The 15,474-nt window shown below is 37.5% G+C and overlaps 1 protein-coding gene across 5 annotated transcripts; it reads right to left on the reverse strand.

Annotated features, from left to right (window-relative positions):
- Nucleotides 1-68: 68 nt before the first annotated feature.
- LOC128678895 (uncharacterized protein) lies at nt 69-15,058 on the reverse strand. 5 transcript variants are annotated; one of them, XM_053760788.2, is made up of 15 exons: nt 14,794-15,058; nt 10,794-10,981; nt 10,344-10,522; nt 9,499-10,009; nt 9,037-9,187; nt 8,667-8,811; nt 8,051-8,159; nt 7,331-7,407; nt 6,624-6,721; nt 6,076-6,196; nt 5,513-5,730; nt 4,892-5,089; nt 4,259-4,370; nt 3,798-3,876; nt 69-3,264 (listed from the first exon to the last, which is right to left on the reverse strand). In XM_053760788.2, the coding sequence occupies exons 1-15, from the start codon at nt 14,918-14,920 to the stop codon at nt 3,106-3,108; spliced, it is 2,472 nt and encodes an 823-aa protein (XP_053616763.1). In that variant the 5' UTR covers nt 14,921-15,058; the 3' UTR covers nt 69-3,105. The 5 variants fall into 5 exon arrangements, with proteins under 5 accessions (XP_053616763.1, XP_053616762.1, XP_053616764.1 ...); XM_053760787.2 differs by having other exon boundaries at nt 8,667-8,814; XM_053760789.2 differs by having other exon boundaries at nt 3,769-3,876; nt 8,667-8,814.
- Nucleotides 15,059-15,474: the final 416 nt, after the last annotated feature.

Raw genomic sequence — 15,474 nt, forward strand, 5'->3', positions numbered from 1 at the left:
GATTTATTGATATATTAAATAGGCATACTCAATTATACATTATACATAAATAACTACATAATAAATTAGGTTTAAAGAATTTATTCTCATAAAAAGATTACATTAAATCCACTTACATGAGAACAGAATTAACAATACTTAAACTAAACTAGGATGCAGTCACCGCATTAACATTTTAGACAATGGGCAAACAAAAGGTACAGAAAATCTTATTATTCCCTTATGTCAATGTAGGTTTATTATTATACAAGTATTTATCAACGATATACATTTATTTTATTCAGGATAAATAGCAACAGTTATATTTGAATAATATAATCGTGTAGCTGTGATTTGAAACATTGAAAGGACTCCGCGTTTTTTATATTAGAGGGTAATTTGTTGTACAAGAGTGCTCCTTCAAAAGTGATGCTTTTTTTCGCCAACTTGGTACGTATCTTTGGTAATACAAGTAAACTTGGTCTACGTAATTTGCGTTTAGTAAGTTGTGATTTTTGGGTAAACGATAAACTAGTGTGCATGTTTTTATTTAGTATCTTCCTAATTAGAATGCAAGTATTATAACGATAAAGTTGTTGAATGTTCATTAATTTTGTTTCTTTAAAAATCTTTGTGGTGGATGTTGAGTAGGGATAGCAGAATAGTGCTTTTATTACTTTGTTTTGGGCTCTTTGTAGTTCTTGTAATCCGGTCTTGGCGGCAGTACCCCATATTTCTATTAAATATAACAAATGGGACTTTACGAGCGAGTTGTATATATTGTACTTGAGTTTTCTAGGAACACATTCATTTATACTACGGAGTGACCCTGTAAGTGAAGCTAACTTATTTTTTATGTATGAAATTTGTTTATCCCATCTTAAATGATTATCAAGTCTAAGGCCAAGATATTTCTCGTGAGCTTTCTGTTCAATAAATGTATCATTAATTTTTAGAGAGTTATGGGGGGGGATTGTTTTATTTTTTGTCTTGAATATAATATAACTTGTTTTAGAAATATTGATGGTTAATAAATTGAACTGAAACCATTCGAACAACTTATCAAGATCCTGTTGAGCTTGTGTTGTAGTTTCATTTAAACTGTTACCTATATAAAATAGACATGTATCGTCCGCATACAAGGTTACATGACCATGAAGACCCAATTTTGGAATATCATTTATATAAATGAGGAACAAAAGTGGTCCTAATATGGAACCCTGTGGGACGCCATGGGTAATGAATCGAGCCGTACTTTGAGTATTATCAATTTGAACTATTTGTGCCCTATTTGTTAGATACGATTTGAACATTTTAAGAGCAACGCCATTTATACCAATGCATTCTAACTTTTGTAATAGTAAATTGTGACTAACCGTATCAAAAGCCTTTTTTAGGTCAATAAAAACACCCAAAACAGACTTTTTCTGGTCCAAGTTAGCTTTTATCTTTGTTACCAGATCGATTATAGCTGCTGTCGTGTTGCTTTTCGGCCGGAAACCGTATTGTCGAGGTGACAGGAAGTCGAGAGTGTCAAGATAATTTAGCAAATGATTATATAATAGTTTTTCTAGTATTTTAGATATGACCGGCAATACAGAGATCGGGCGGTAATTGCCTGGGTCGTTTATGGCCCCAGACTTAAAGATAGGTGTTACTTTCGCAATCTTTAAGGTATCAGGAAATACACCATCGATCATCAACTTATTGAAACAACGCGACAAGGGTTCTGAAATTAGGTCTTGCAAGCATTTTATAATTTTTATACTGATTTTATCTATTCCACAACTAGAATTTGGGTCAAGGTTTTGAATAATCGCTTTTACATCTTTAGCATCGCATGGAGGAAAGGCAAGCAACTCATGTCCATTCGTATTTTGTGGCAATATAACAGGGTTGTATTCGCTATTATGATATTTATCAGGTATTTGTTCTGCTAATATGGAGCCTATGGTGGAAAAGTATGCGTTAAAAACCTCACATAATTCCGCTTTATCGGTAATTTCTTTAGAATCTACTAAGAGTTTTGGACAAGAACTGCCCTGATTAAGTTTGTTTTTAGCTAGATCGTTGATAAGAGACCAGGTTTTTTTGGGATTTCGTGAACAGTTTGAAAACAATTTTAGATAATAAGATTTTTTTGTACCTGAGATTAATTTAGCTACTGTGTCCCTTTTTTGATTGAAATTCTCTTCCAGACTTTTGTTTCCAGGGGAATCTTTATGTTGCCTCCATAAAAAATTTCTTTGACTGATGGCAGTAACAATATCACCGTTGATCCAGTCCTCTTTAGGAGGGTTCAGTATTTTCGTTTTTATTACTCTGTTGTGTGATATGCATTGCTTCAGTTTATCGTCAAGATCTTCGTATTTATTTGCTATGTTTTTCAAATCATATGATTCCATTTCTGCATATAGAGTTTTGTAGTCTACTGCTTCATATACCGATCGCATTTTCTTAGGTGGTTTGTACCATGTAATTCATGCGTAAACGAACATTCTAGAAAGGTACTTTACAAAATAAACAAAAACATAACATGACTTATCTACAACTTAATTATGAGCATTTATAAACCTACCAAAAATGAGAAACTTGTACATTGAATAAGATCGATACTCAGATATCGATCTCCTATTTCGAAGGTATTACTGCAGAAGTTCCCGCTCGCCACCCCAGCAGACGAATGGGATATTTTTGCAAAAAAGTGCCTCTATACACAATAGGTTAATTCATATATTTCTTTTATCTATGGTTATTTTTTAAGATTCAACATTCCTCGTTTTCAGGGTTAGAAGTAAACAAGGAACCTTTATCATTTCATTACGTCTTTGCGTCCGTCTGTTACCGACATCGTAGTAGCCGAAGAAAAATTTAAAAAAAAATTGTGGTATTTTACAGCTTGACCATATAAAGATAATAAAAATGAGGACGCTAGATTCTTCATAGCTGTCACATTTTTGACGTAAAATGCTGAAGTATGGCAACAATTTTGTATGGAAAAAAATTTGTTCCACTTTAATTTTATGGTGTAATTAAGGTCAAGCTGTACCTCACCATTAACTTTCCACCTAAATAATGGCAACACTTGCAAAAAGTGTCATTGGATTGGATACTAAACTCTACAGTCTACGTGTTAGGGTTATGTTTGGCGTGTTCCCTGATTCGTTGGATTTCATCCTTGATGGCTGTGATGACAGGCAGAGCCGGGTCGTCCGCCGGCAGCCTGCCCTCCGCCGCGACCAGCGCGGGGTTCACGGTCGGCGCTGCGCCCTGTGACGTGAGGGACTGGAATGGAAACAAGCCTTTATAAAAATGACATTTTTAAGTAGCTACATCTAGCAATAACTCTTAAAAATATATATATTTTTGCCTCTAGCTTTTATTATCGCTTCAACTAAAATAGGAAAAAGAAAAAAGCACAAGCAGAAAGCAATTAAAACGTTTCAGTTCATTTATTTATTAGTAGCATTAGATTTTAGCGCACGCTCGATCCTTTGTATCCTAGGCTACAAGTAAAGCCATAGACTAATGATATCTGACATGACTTCTACGAGTATTTTCCGACACTCCAGTGGATTTGAAGCTGTCAACCAATGCGCAGATTACCTCACAATGTTTTCCTTCACCGGAAGCAAGTGGTCTATGAAAACTACTATTCATGAACCAGATTGGTGTACAAACTCATATGTCAACACTCAACAATAAACAAATAAGTGGTTCTATGTTTTATATAAAAAGAATCGGTGTACGCAACTGAAGAAGCGGGGACTATCTTACAACTATATGTACAGTGTGTGCGTGCTATCATCGCTGCTCACTTGCGGCCAGGCTGGCGCCGGCGGCCGCGACCGCGGCGTGCGCGGCCGGCCCGCTGCCGCTGAGCTGCTGCCGCCGGCTCTGACCAAACTTATTGATTACATTAACTCCTCATAAACGACGCTCAACGTCTAAGAAAAAACCTAAAAACGCTCCGATGATATCCTTATGAAATTATTTTCACAGCACAAACCAACATAAACTAGGCAGTAGGGCTTTATCGTGTTAGATTTAATATAAAGTAAGTTCGTAGGTATGTTAAGAGTTATTCTTTAAAGTGAAATCATAGGTCCTACTATAACTAATATTATAAATGCGAAAGTATAAGTATATTTGTTAACTTTCTTCACGTTCTATCTATTCAACCAATCTTCTTGAAATTTTGCATGCAAGTAGTTTGAATAACTGCTCCCGAGGGAAATCACGCGGGCAAAAGCAAGTAAATAATAAAAATAACAGTTACCGCGGTTGCGCGGAGCGGCCACGCAGCGTGTCGAGCGCGGTGTAAGGCGATCCAGGGAGCCGCACGTTGTCGTTGCGCGCCTGCGCTAGCGCGCCCGGTGGCGGCGCCGCGACTGTTTCAATGGAAACATATTAGTAACTAATTTATTGGGGTTCTACTTTAGGTAGAATCCGTGAGCGTGAGCGTGAGCGGCCAAAACTACTCGTAAAACGATGTACGATGCGAACTTAAAAGAAAATACTTCTTTATCACTGAATCTGAATCATATAGTGTTAGTTCCGAAAAATAATATGTTACCTACTTATTAGAGTTAATAAGTATCATAATATTTTTTTCCGAATGTCTTCATAAGGAAAATATGATGAATTTCACAACATGGAATAATTTTTGGAATAACAGTGAGACACAATATTCTTAGGGCTGTTTCATTTACATTCCACTAACACATGACTGAAACGAAATACAACTACATTGAAAACAAGAAAATAAACATCAATGCATGCCTACCACGAAACACACAAACGCAGCGCGTGCACAATGCATCGTGCAAGAAAAGATATAATATGTGGACGCAACGACGTGCTATGTATTTTATGTGTCATGGTAGCTCGTCTGACATTAAGATTACCAGACCTCGTTTCTTTTCCTTATTATGAGTGTCGACAGTGTATGTGTCCTGTGAGTTGGGGCTAGACGCAGCACTGCCGAATAAAGTAAATGCATCATCCACGAGCTCGTTGAATCTCTGTCTCATGCGCGACGGACCAGCATCCTTTCTTGACGAGAGCTCCTTGGGCGTGGCCGATTTAGCTGGACTCGATGGTTTCGATGCTGCAATATTCGTACAAAAATTTGAAATTTTGCAATGGAAAATTGATGATCAATGTTGGTCACCAAAGTCACATCTCACGAATTGCCTTACAATTTGATCACAGGAAGGCGTTTTAACCATTGGACCACCGCCGCCTTCAAACCGTTACCGAGTATATTTCAATATACAAAGGTATTCCACTACGATACCCTGAGGATTCTTAATATACTTGTTTATACTAGAATTGACATGGTATAAGACGCGTCACGTGGTATATTCACTTAAAGAGAAACTTAATATTGCTTAATTAGGTATGTACATTTCTTTTTGGAGCTTATCATTATATTTATAAATAATTTATTTACACAGCGAAAACCCGCACAGTACTCCACACAACAGATTTTATTATAACGTGTAATTTATCATGTAAATAAAAATCTTACCATCTTTTATCCTCTGGCAGTGTAAGTCCCAAACCAACGGTCCGATGACTCCTGGGTCTTTGTCAATGCTGCCCAGGCGCACCAGCTGCGACGCCATCTGCCGGCGCGGCACGGCGTCCCGCGGCCGTGTCCGAGGGCTGGAGGCCGGCGACTCCACGTCCAGGTGACGCACGGACACGGGCTCCAGGATACGGGACAGGGGCTCCACTACGTTGCCCCTGGAAGCAAGATGAAGATAATGGAGATGTTGTAACGTTTTTATAGCTTTTGTAATTTATTATTTTTTTAGTTCTCATTAAAATATTATTGAAACGCTTTGCGGCTCTGGTGTCACTTGTTGCCCCCATACAATTTTATTAGCATTGAGACTGGTGGAGTTTGAAAGAAAGAAATAAAAAATCATTTTTCATCTAACAAAAGCATCACAAAGAGTTTGTGCCATATTGGTAAATAAAATTTTGAATAAATAAAATTTGACAAGGGCAACTATCCTTCAATTAATACCTTAAAATGTACATTAGTGTCCTCTGTACATTAGTCTATATCTAACCCACAATATTTACCGTGGGAAGGAGTTGACGGAAGGCATTGAGAGGTAAGAGGTCGGTGTGTGCGGGGCTGAAGGCTGGCCGCTGTCCGAACTGTCCAGACCAGCTGCTTCTAGAAGACTGTCGGTCGTTCCCACTGGAAATAAAACCATTATAATTATCATACAACATCCGTATCTTGCGTGCAACGTGATTATGGGTGCAATGCAACTTCTAATTTCATTAGTTACCTACTGTGTGCGTACACAGACTTAAACTAGCTAGATTACAATTTTTTTTTATTTCTTTATTTATGTTACAATAATTTATATGAAAAATACAAGCACTACCAACAAAAACCTATATAGGTTTATACGTGGTAAGGCGAGTCACAACTCATTACAAATTTACTCAGTTAATATATAGTTCTTAAGCATTAATTTACATTTGGTTATACTGGTTTCCAAATCTGATGGTTACAGAGAGAGAACGAAGCTATGGACCAGCTTCGCCGAACTATCGATAATTTCAATCGAAAAAGGCCAAACTATCGATAGTTATATCGATCGATAGGGGATACAAACCTCTTTTCTTCTGAGGCATCCTGAGGGCATGAGGTTTCTTCTGTCTTCTTCTCAATGCTGCTGCCACTTCTGATACACCGGAAGAACTTGATGATGAACTGAAATATACCAAATCTCAGGGTCATTACGTCAATCATTCAGACATAATGTGCCCTTCTGAGTGCTAATGCATTACTCCTGCAACTGTACAAACCCGAGCCATGGACAATGCTTTCGCAGCGGCGATGTTATTGGTGCTCACAAACTTGAACGCCAGAGTCGACTCGCAAAAAAGAAGTTTGGCACCTGATTGGTTCATCAATTAATAGCGATTTAATATCCATTGAATATATCCGTTTTTGGGGCACTGGCCTTTCTTGAGAAAGGATAAGGATAATCAATTAGTGTTGATGAGCCATGCCATGATTGATGGATTACTGAGAGACTAAACAAAAATGTAATATCATGTTCCCTCGTCGAAAGCTGGGGGCTACCGTGAACATAGAACACGTACTGCGTACACGTAGCACGTCATTATCCACACGTTCTCTCTTTTTTTGCACAGTGCGTACGCGCACGATATGGGAATTAGAGACAGCGCAGCGTGTGGATGTGGACGTTAGCGCGTGCAACGTGTTTGCATTTTTTTTTGGTAGGCCTTCTAATTCTGTGTGCAATGAAACTTCGAGATTTTTTATTAAAATTAGTTACCTTATGTAAGCACTCACCTAGCGCTATCCGCTCTATAAACAGGCAGCAATGTGCTGCTTGGTCTCGTTCTACTTGGAGACACCACGCTGATTAGCTGAAAAGTATATGAGTTAATGTCATAACCAGGGAACGGAATCCCAGGTTATAATATCGGAATATAATCTAATAGCAATAAAACAAAAGTCACGAAAATGTTTGAAAATTCATCATTCAACTTACGATGATAGGTTTAGGTACATACAACACTTATTGATGACAAACATTTTATAAGAGGCGTAGGTATTGCGATTACAGCGTGCAACTTTTGAGATCCTAGATTACAACTTTCCGAAAGAATAAATAATAATTAAATTGAAAAGAAAGACCTAAGTTTACCAAACGCAGGTGAGGAAGAAGCGGCGAACAAACCTCACCCCAGCATGATTCAGTCATAGTTAATACGTTACGGAGGCTCCACGGAGGAGTTTAGCTAAGGGCGAAGTGCGATCACATTGAAGTTTGGGAGCATCAAAATGGCGCAATGTGATTGGTTCACTGCGTCTCATTCTATGGTGAGAAGTGAAATGCAAATCCGCTTTAGCCCCTGTTTGATTTATTTTGAGGGCACACGCACTAATCAAAGTGAATACAGGTCTTCACAGAAGAAAAATTACAAGAGTCTCACAGCGAATAAAACCCGAAGACACTGAGTTCTGTCTGGTAGTACTTATATGTAAGTAATACAAAGATTGACCTACCCGGCCATCTTTTTCCTCGTGCACTTGTTTCAGTTGATTCCTCTCAGCTTCCCTCATCAGCTCATTTCGATACGCACGCAATGATGCTGCCGATTTCATTGCTTTTTTCCTGTAGTTCAAATACCAAAGAAATTCACAATTTCAGCTCACAATCAACTAGTTGACATTGAAGTTATTCATAGATTATATAGTTAGGATCGTCGATATAACGATAAAGAGTCAAATGTATGTGAGGTAGTATGTAATGATTTAACATCATCATTTTTTAAAGTAATTTACTTCTGGCTACGGCCGAGCTCAGCTCACCCTATTTATTCCATACTAGCTGTCGCCCGCAGCTCCGCCTACGGTCGTCTATGTTTGAACCTGGGTCATTTACAATATCTAGTCCAAATTTTACAAAAATCGGCCAAGGCGAGACAGGTAGACTTTCGCATTTATAATATTGGTAAAAAAATACGTTAACTCCGTTTCTTTGAGCAGTTAAACGTCATAAATACAAACTGTTGGAAATTGTCACGAATGGGCTCATCAACCATGACCTATAATATGATCTTTATAAATTATTTTAACGATAATATTTTATTACTTCCATTGAGAGTCTTTCGTAGGGTACCTGTGAGCAAGACACATTAGCGTCAGTAACACAAGCAGTAGCAGCACAGCGATGGTGGAGCCGACCGCGAGGGCCCAAAGTTCGGTGCCGTGCACCCCACCCGCCGCCGTCTGCCCCTCCAGACCCTCGGCCGTCTTCAGGTACGCTGCTAGCAGAATTTAATCAGGAGTCTTAGACACAGATAACAAAAAATGTGTTACTTTCATTGCTGATCGTTAATACAATATAAATCTCAGTTCCACTAATACCCAGGTAGTTCAACGGTTCAACTAGTGAGAATTTAATTCTTGTTATTTTGTTACTTCTTGTTATTTTTTTACTACCACGCCCGATCAACTTTATATCTGAAGAAAGACTCTTGGAAACTCACGCTCAGCCTTGGTTGTGACCACGGCTCCCAGCTCGTGTGCCACCTCCGCGTCTCTCACCAACCTCATGTCTCTGGCAGCCACAGCTGCCGGCACCGCCCTGCCCCCCACTAACACTACGTAGACTATCTGGACGCTTCCAGTTTCCGGAGACTGAAATAATTCATTTTCAGTTCAAAAATCTTTGACGATAATACAAATAGATCTCATTGGGTTTTTTCACACTCCATTCGCAAAATCACTACATAGTATAAAACAAAGTCGTTTCTCGCTGTTTGTCTGATCTTTAAAACTACGCAATGTTCTGCTGCGGAAAAGTGAATAGGAAGGTTTAGGTTATATTATAATTATATTAAGTATGGTTATTGTTATGGTTATTATGGTTTTACCCGAGCGACGACGCCGCTAATTATTGTAATAAAAAGAACTACATACTTCATTAGTTTAATAAAATATTATTTTACCTCGGTTATATTTTGAATATGAACTTGCACCGGTGGCTGTTGATCTGGCTTAATGATCTCTCTCTTGAACAGTTGCGTGTTATTGGAATCAGATTCAAGAGGGATGTCAATCATTTCTTCTTTGTCTTCATCGATTTCTTCTTTATCCTCACTATCTGTCACATCTCTCTTCCTAACCAACACTGTTGGATTTACTAATATCCACGATTCAACTTCGTTTATCTTTGTAGTCCTTATTTCAGCAGTTGAAGAGTCTGTTTTACTAGAAAATATTTCAATATTATCTATGTTCGTTGATGATCTGTTTTTAGATGATTCTATGCTCTCTAGTGTGTTTAGAGGAACGATGGAGCTATGTAACTCGAAGTATTTGAAAGCTGTGTTAGCACTGTGTGAGCTGTCTGGATTAATGTTATTGTCTTTGTTAACAACAAATGAATGAACGTCATGCTTCTTTCTGGCTGGTGGTGCGTCTAACGATTTTATGATGCCGAGGTGGCGTTCCTGTTGTCTGGAAATAAAAATATGTGTCTACATGAATCTAGATAACACAGTAGGTAGACAACGGAAACAAATGTGTTGGCTGAAGATATCTACATGTTGGTTACATGGTCTGTTCTGAACATAAGTAACACAAAAAAGTCCTGTTTTATAAGATATTTTATTATAGCAATATTTTTACGTGTGGGAAGATCCTTTGTCTCATTCGTCCAGCCACGGGAAGCTACGTCCCTGTACCCTAAAAAACATATATCTGATGTTCTGTGATTGATTATGATATCTCTATTAATTTCAAAACTATGCTAATGATAATAGGATACGTGTTTATTTTCTATTCTACTTACCTCAAGAATGCTTTCTGATACAGCCTAGCTAGCTTCAGTTGCAGGCTGTCGGGCGTGGAGCCCTGGATGACGGTGAGTAGCCAGTACCTCCTGTCTTCAGGTATCTCCGGCTCCAAGCTGTCTGGAACTAAGTCTCCGCAGTTGAGGACGCATTCCCCTGTCGTTTTGTCTGTGACCGCCTGTTGGATAACAGAAGCGCCGATGCGCAGAAGCTTTATATTAATATTTTTTATTTTAATGAATTTATAAGTTTGCTTTATAAAATATGATGCTCATACTAACTGTGTGTTTAGTAGGAAACGGGTTTTCCCATTACCAAACCAGATCCAAAAAAGGCTCTGATCTCACTCTCTTATAGAGTTTTATTACTAATTCTATTGTAAGATTTGATTCAAGTCACCTAAAAGCAGTTTAATGAACTATTTGCATTGGAGACGTAAGCAATCTTACCTGAGGTGGGTATGAATCCAGATACACTGTAGCCAGCACGGTGGTGGTCCTGATAATTGGAGTGGAGGGCTGTGCCGGTGCCAGCGGGGTATCAGGAGGGGGAGGGGGGCCGTCACCAGACCCGGTCCAGAAGAAGTCCTCCAGACGAGGCGTTTCGTCGTGCTGGTCCGGCGACACGAGCATATAGACTGTTCAATTATATACTATTGTTTAGTTTCTAATTGGTACACTGAGCTTAGACAAAAACGTTTATTATCTTAAAGTAAATAAGTGCGTAATCTGTATGCATGTAAGTTGGTACGTAATCCAATAAAATGAAAAAGCAACAACTAGGTACTAAACGATGAAATGACACAAGCTCGATTAGTATATTTGCTTTGTGTAGCGTGGTGTGGTGTGTATATTGGTCATACGAATCATCATATATAGAGTAGCTGCGCCCCGGGGTTTTGCTCCCGTGGGAATTTCCAGGTTATATTCTACCCGTGTACCAAATTTCATAATAATCCGTCCAGTAGATTTTGTGTGAATGAGTAACAAACATTCACACGTATATCCTCACAAATTTTCGCATTTATATTATTAGTAGGATAGGATTTATCAGATCACATCATAAGTGGCCATGTCACTACAGCTACAGCTACAAACAATTCGGGAGTGAAGTACCATAACAATGAACCAAATATAAAGTACTTATGTGCCAAACAATGTACAGACACCTATAACATGTGGTAATCTACTTTGGAAATCTCGCGAAAGCCAAAACACCATCCAATTTGTCAAGCGAGCTGATGAGGGTAGGTGTACAGTGTGATGGTTCTCGCGTGATCTGCAGTATAGACGGTTTTTAGGGCGGCGTAACTTGCTGAAGTTTTCCTTGGAGTCGTAAGCGTTGTATCATAGGGGCGAAACGATAGACTGATAGCGGCGTGTCTTTTTACAAGTTTATTTTTGTGTCTGAACATTGTAAATTACGTCGAAATTTCTTACGGATAGTAAAGGTTCTTGGTAAATTTTGAAAGAAAAAATTTTGGAACCAATAAGCTGATTTTCATTAATCGAATGATCTGAACACACAGACCATAGAAATAAGTAATAAAATTAAGAGAAATAAGTATAAGGAACTAAAAAATTGCTACTGCCCGTATATAAGTAATGTACCTACTTTGTAGTTTTTGATACATAATTTTACCAAGATGCTGATTATTTTATCTATGGTGCTGATGCAGCAATCAAACATAACGTTATTTTCTTGTGAAATTCAGCAGCAACGAAAAAGTAAACAACGCTGCACATTCGCGTTGACAAATATTCCGCCCCTACATAACTTTTCTACTAGTAAAAGCTTACTAACATACTTTTGCCAAAGATAATGTTGATGTTCAACTTGAGTGAGAATTAATCCGCTGCTCGTCTGTGCCTCGCGACCTACATTCCTTGTACTGTATCTCGCGCCCGCCCCACGTCGTACCACGCACTACGTTTGTACGGTGGAAAACGCATTTCCCTGTTGATACTTTACTGCGACTAAGTTATATATACTTGGCCATTGTTGCTCTATTTAGATGTTTAACTATTTTATTAATGACGGCAAAAGGGACTGAGTAGAGCATTCATTCATTCATAACGGAGTTAGATTTCAAAAAATGCCCGTTCCGGCAAAAGTTCTGATAAACAAAAAGTTTCGGATAAGTAAATAAAATATTTTTAATATTTTGCTTCTACGGGATTCTAACAATAAATTCTCTTCCGCTATCTTTGGCTTTTAAAGCTCTAAAAATTGCGGAAGAAACCGAAATTGAATATTATTTTTTCGCCCGTTTCCCTATCTAAGAAAATAAGTTTTTTAGCACAATATCAGATATGAAGTCAGAAATCCGCAGTGCACCGGCTGGCACCGAATTTTTCAGGAATAATGTGATTTGTCACGTGATCACGTTATCCTGGATTTATGGCGGGCTGTAAATAGTCTTCCCTGCTTTAAATCAAAACAACAAGGGAAATATTATGCTCTATTTCGATATTTATGTTATGCTTCGTCGTTTGACAGTTTCCATTTAGAATTTCATTTTGAACTTTATGTTTTGTATGGACTATTTAAATGACATTATTTTTAAACGAAATGAAAATAATTACGGCGAAAGTACACTTTATATCCATTTTTGTTGCCTCCTTTAGGTATTGGAAGGTAAAAATAGAAAACAAAACCTCATTCTGATTGTGAAGTAGCTAGGAGGCTGCACAACTTTTCATACAAAATCCGATAAGGTTTTTCCCACGAATTCAATTCATTTCGTAAACATTACTCTTATCGAACGGATGGAGTTTTGATACTGCTTCACGATTTCTGACTTGATTTGGTATTAATGTAATTGGTTCAGTACCTTCCAAAGAGATTTTTAAAGAGCAATAGGCTAGTTAGTATTAATTTAAGTCGTATGTTAAATCGAAAATATATTAGCTTTTGTTATCTATAGCTGATAGGACAACTCCATATGTTCCGGTGAATTTATGGCTTTAAATCATAAGCCTGCTATTGATGCTCTTAAATACAATAATAGCATTCCCAAAGAGGATGGACATCAGGCAGGTCTAAATAAATTAGTTAGTTAATAAATTAGTTTATATTTTTAAGCGAACCCCAGATTTCGACTGCACCGAGAGCATTCGAGAGAGAACTAAACCTTCAGAATGCAGAAAATAACTCTCTAATATAGGCCTATGCCGAACCGAGACAGGCTACACTATCACATAGCATAAAACAAAGTCACTTCCCGCTGTGTCGGCTATGTATGCTTAGATCTTTAAAACTACGTAACGGATTTTGATGGAATGTTGTGACTCCTGAGGAAGATTTGGGTGTATATGTACCATGTTTTGAAAATGAAGAACGAGAAGATTTTGTCATTAATATTTATTTAACAATAACAAACTGTTGAACGAAATGGAACGTACTTACGAGTATCACAGACAATGTAATAGATGAGACAAAAATATTTTTATTTGTTCTCTCTCTTTCTCTCTTTAAAAAAACTGTCATGGTGGATATATGTGTGAAATTACATTATACGGTAATTAATGTCTTAGTTAAATAATAAACATTTAAGAATACTTATATTATTATTCAACATTCTTCTCAAACACCAAAACCTAATTGAGTACTGTCTCATCATCATTGTACCTACGTGCGAGGCCGTGAGAACTGCACCCATCTAGGTTTCTGTTATTTCGGAGCATCAAACCAGGGCGTGCAGTCAACAACAATTCAAGTTACCAAGTACGGACGTCTATGTCACCGCGATAGAGGTCAATTTGGGTAGGTTCATGAACTGTGGACCGTACAAACGTACAAAATACCATATAAATAGCGTCGTAATGGGTCGGTATCGTGCGGGCGGCGCGCGCGCATCCTTTTGTTTGCACCGGACGTGGATGTTTGGACCAACGGACCGTGATCAGATGACCCCAGGTTTTATTTGATAATTTTTGTAATCAAAATACCTAAGTACCTACCTACTTCTTTTAGAAATACATAGAGTATGTACCTACATATGTAATGCGTGTATAATGACCGTGGCGCAGGGGTAAATTTGTGTGATTTGTCCATAAATACCTATATCTATTTATCCGTGGATTTACATTACTAATTACAGATTGGTATCGCGCGCAGTTCCAGATTTAGATAGGGCCCCCTTTCTAAATCTATGGATTGGTCTTATTGGCCACATTTAAAAATTTTAAATGAAAAGTAAATGAACCTATGAACGTTGGGGTCTAACTACATGCATACTAAATTTCATCAAAATAATGTCCAGCAGTTATTAACCGTGAAAGCGGAACAGACAGACATACTTTCGCAATTATAATATTAGTATGGATTATAATTGGCATCAATTGTTCGAAAAAGGTGCTTCAGTGCAGGTGCTGTTCACACAATTATTTTGTGCATTTTTATGTCGTGAATATGTAGTAAGATTTTTAAGTTATAATATAAACTTACGTTTTTCATCACTATCTAAACTATCGTAATCATCAGCATAAATAAATTTGATTAAAGCTACGAAATTCACTAGATTCAAAAATGAGCTCATAGCGTTATAATTAATTGTAATAAGTGATAGACACATTTAATATTTTCAATTCTTACTTTTCATATTAATATGTTTTATAAAATGCTCGAAAACACTTGAAATTAAAACAAAATAATCTCGCATTGCTTTAGCGTTTAGATTTAGATACGTAGAGTTTAATAATAATTTTTATTCACTAAAATAAGTGTAAAACATAGCGATACCAGCCAACAACTCAAATTACTGAAATACTACTGTGCATTTGGAATTGTTACCGCGTTGCTATGCGACGAAATTGAATAAAGCGCGCAATGCGTCCTCTTCACCCATAATGGTACCATGGACAATGTAGAGTGGTGAAAAATGTAATGTTTTTATACAGTATATTTTTTCACACAGTGAAATTCCATTTCCAACGGAATGAAAACTTCGCCGAAAATAAATACCTATCACTTACATATAACTTTTATAAATAAATATTAGAGTAGGTAACAAAGGTAACATGTATAGTAAATTAAAGTAAATTAATAATATACGGGTAGATAAAACATGACGTGTGATTTACAGCTGACAGTGACAGCAATAATTTTGCCGGCATGACCTTTGGCTAT

This window comes from Plodia interpunctella, chromosome 20 (assembly GCF_027563975.2).
Source record: "Plodia interpunctella isolate USDA-ARS_2022_Savannah chromosome 20, ilPloInte3.2, whole genome shotgun sequence".
Classification (NCBI taxonomy): Eukaryota; Metazoa; Arthropoda; class Insecta; order Lepidoptera; family Pyralidae; genus Plodia; species Plodia interpunctella.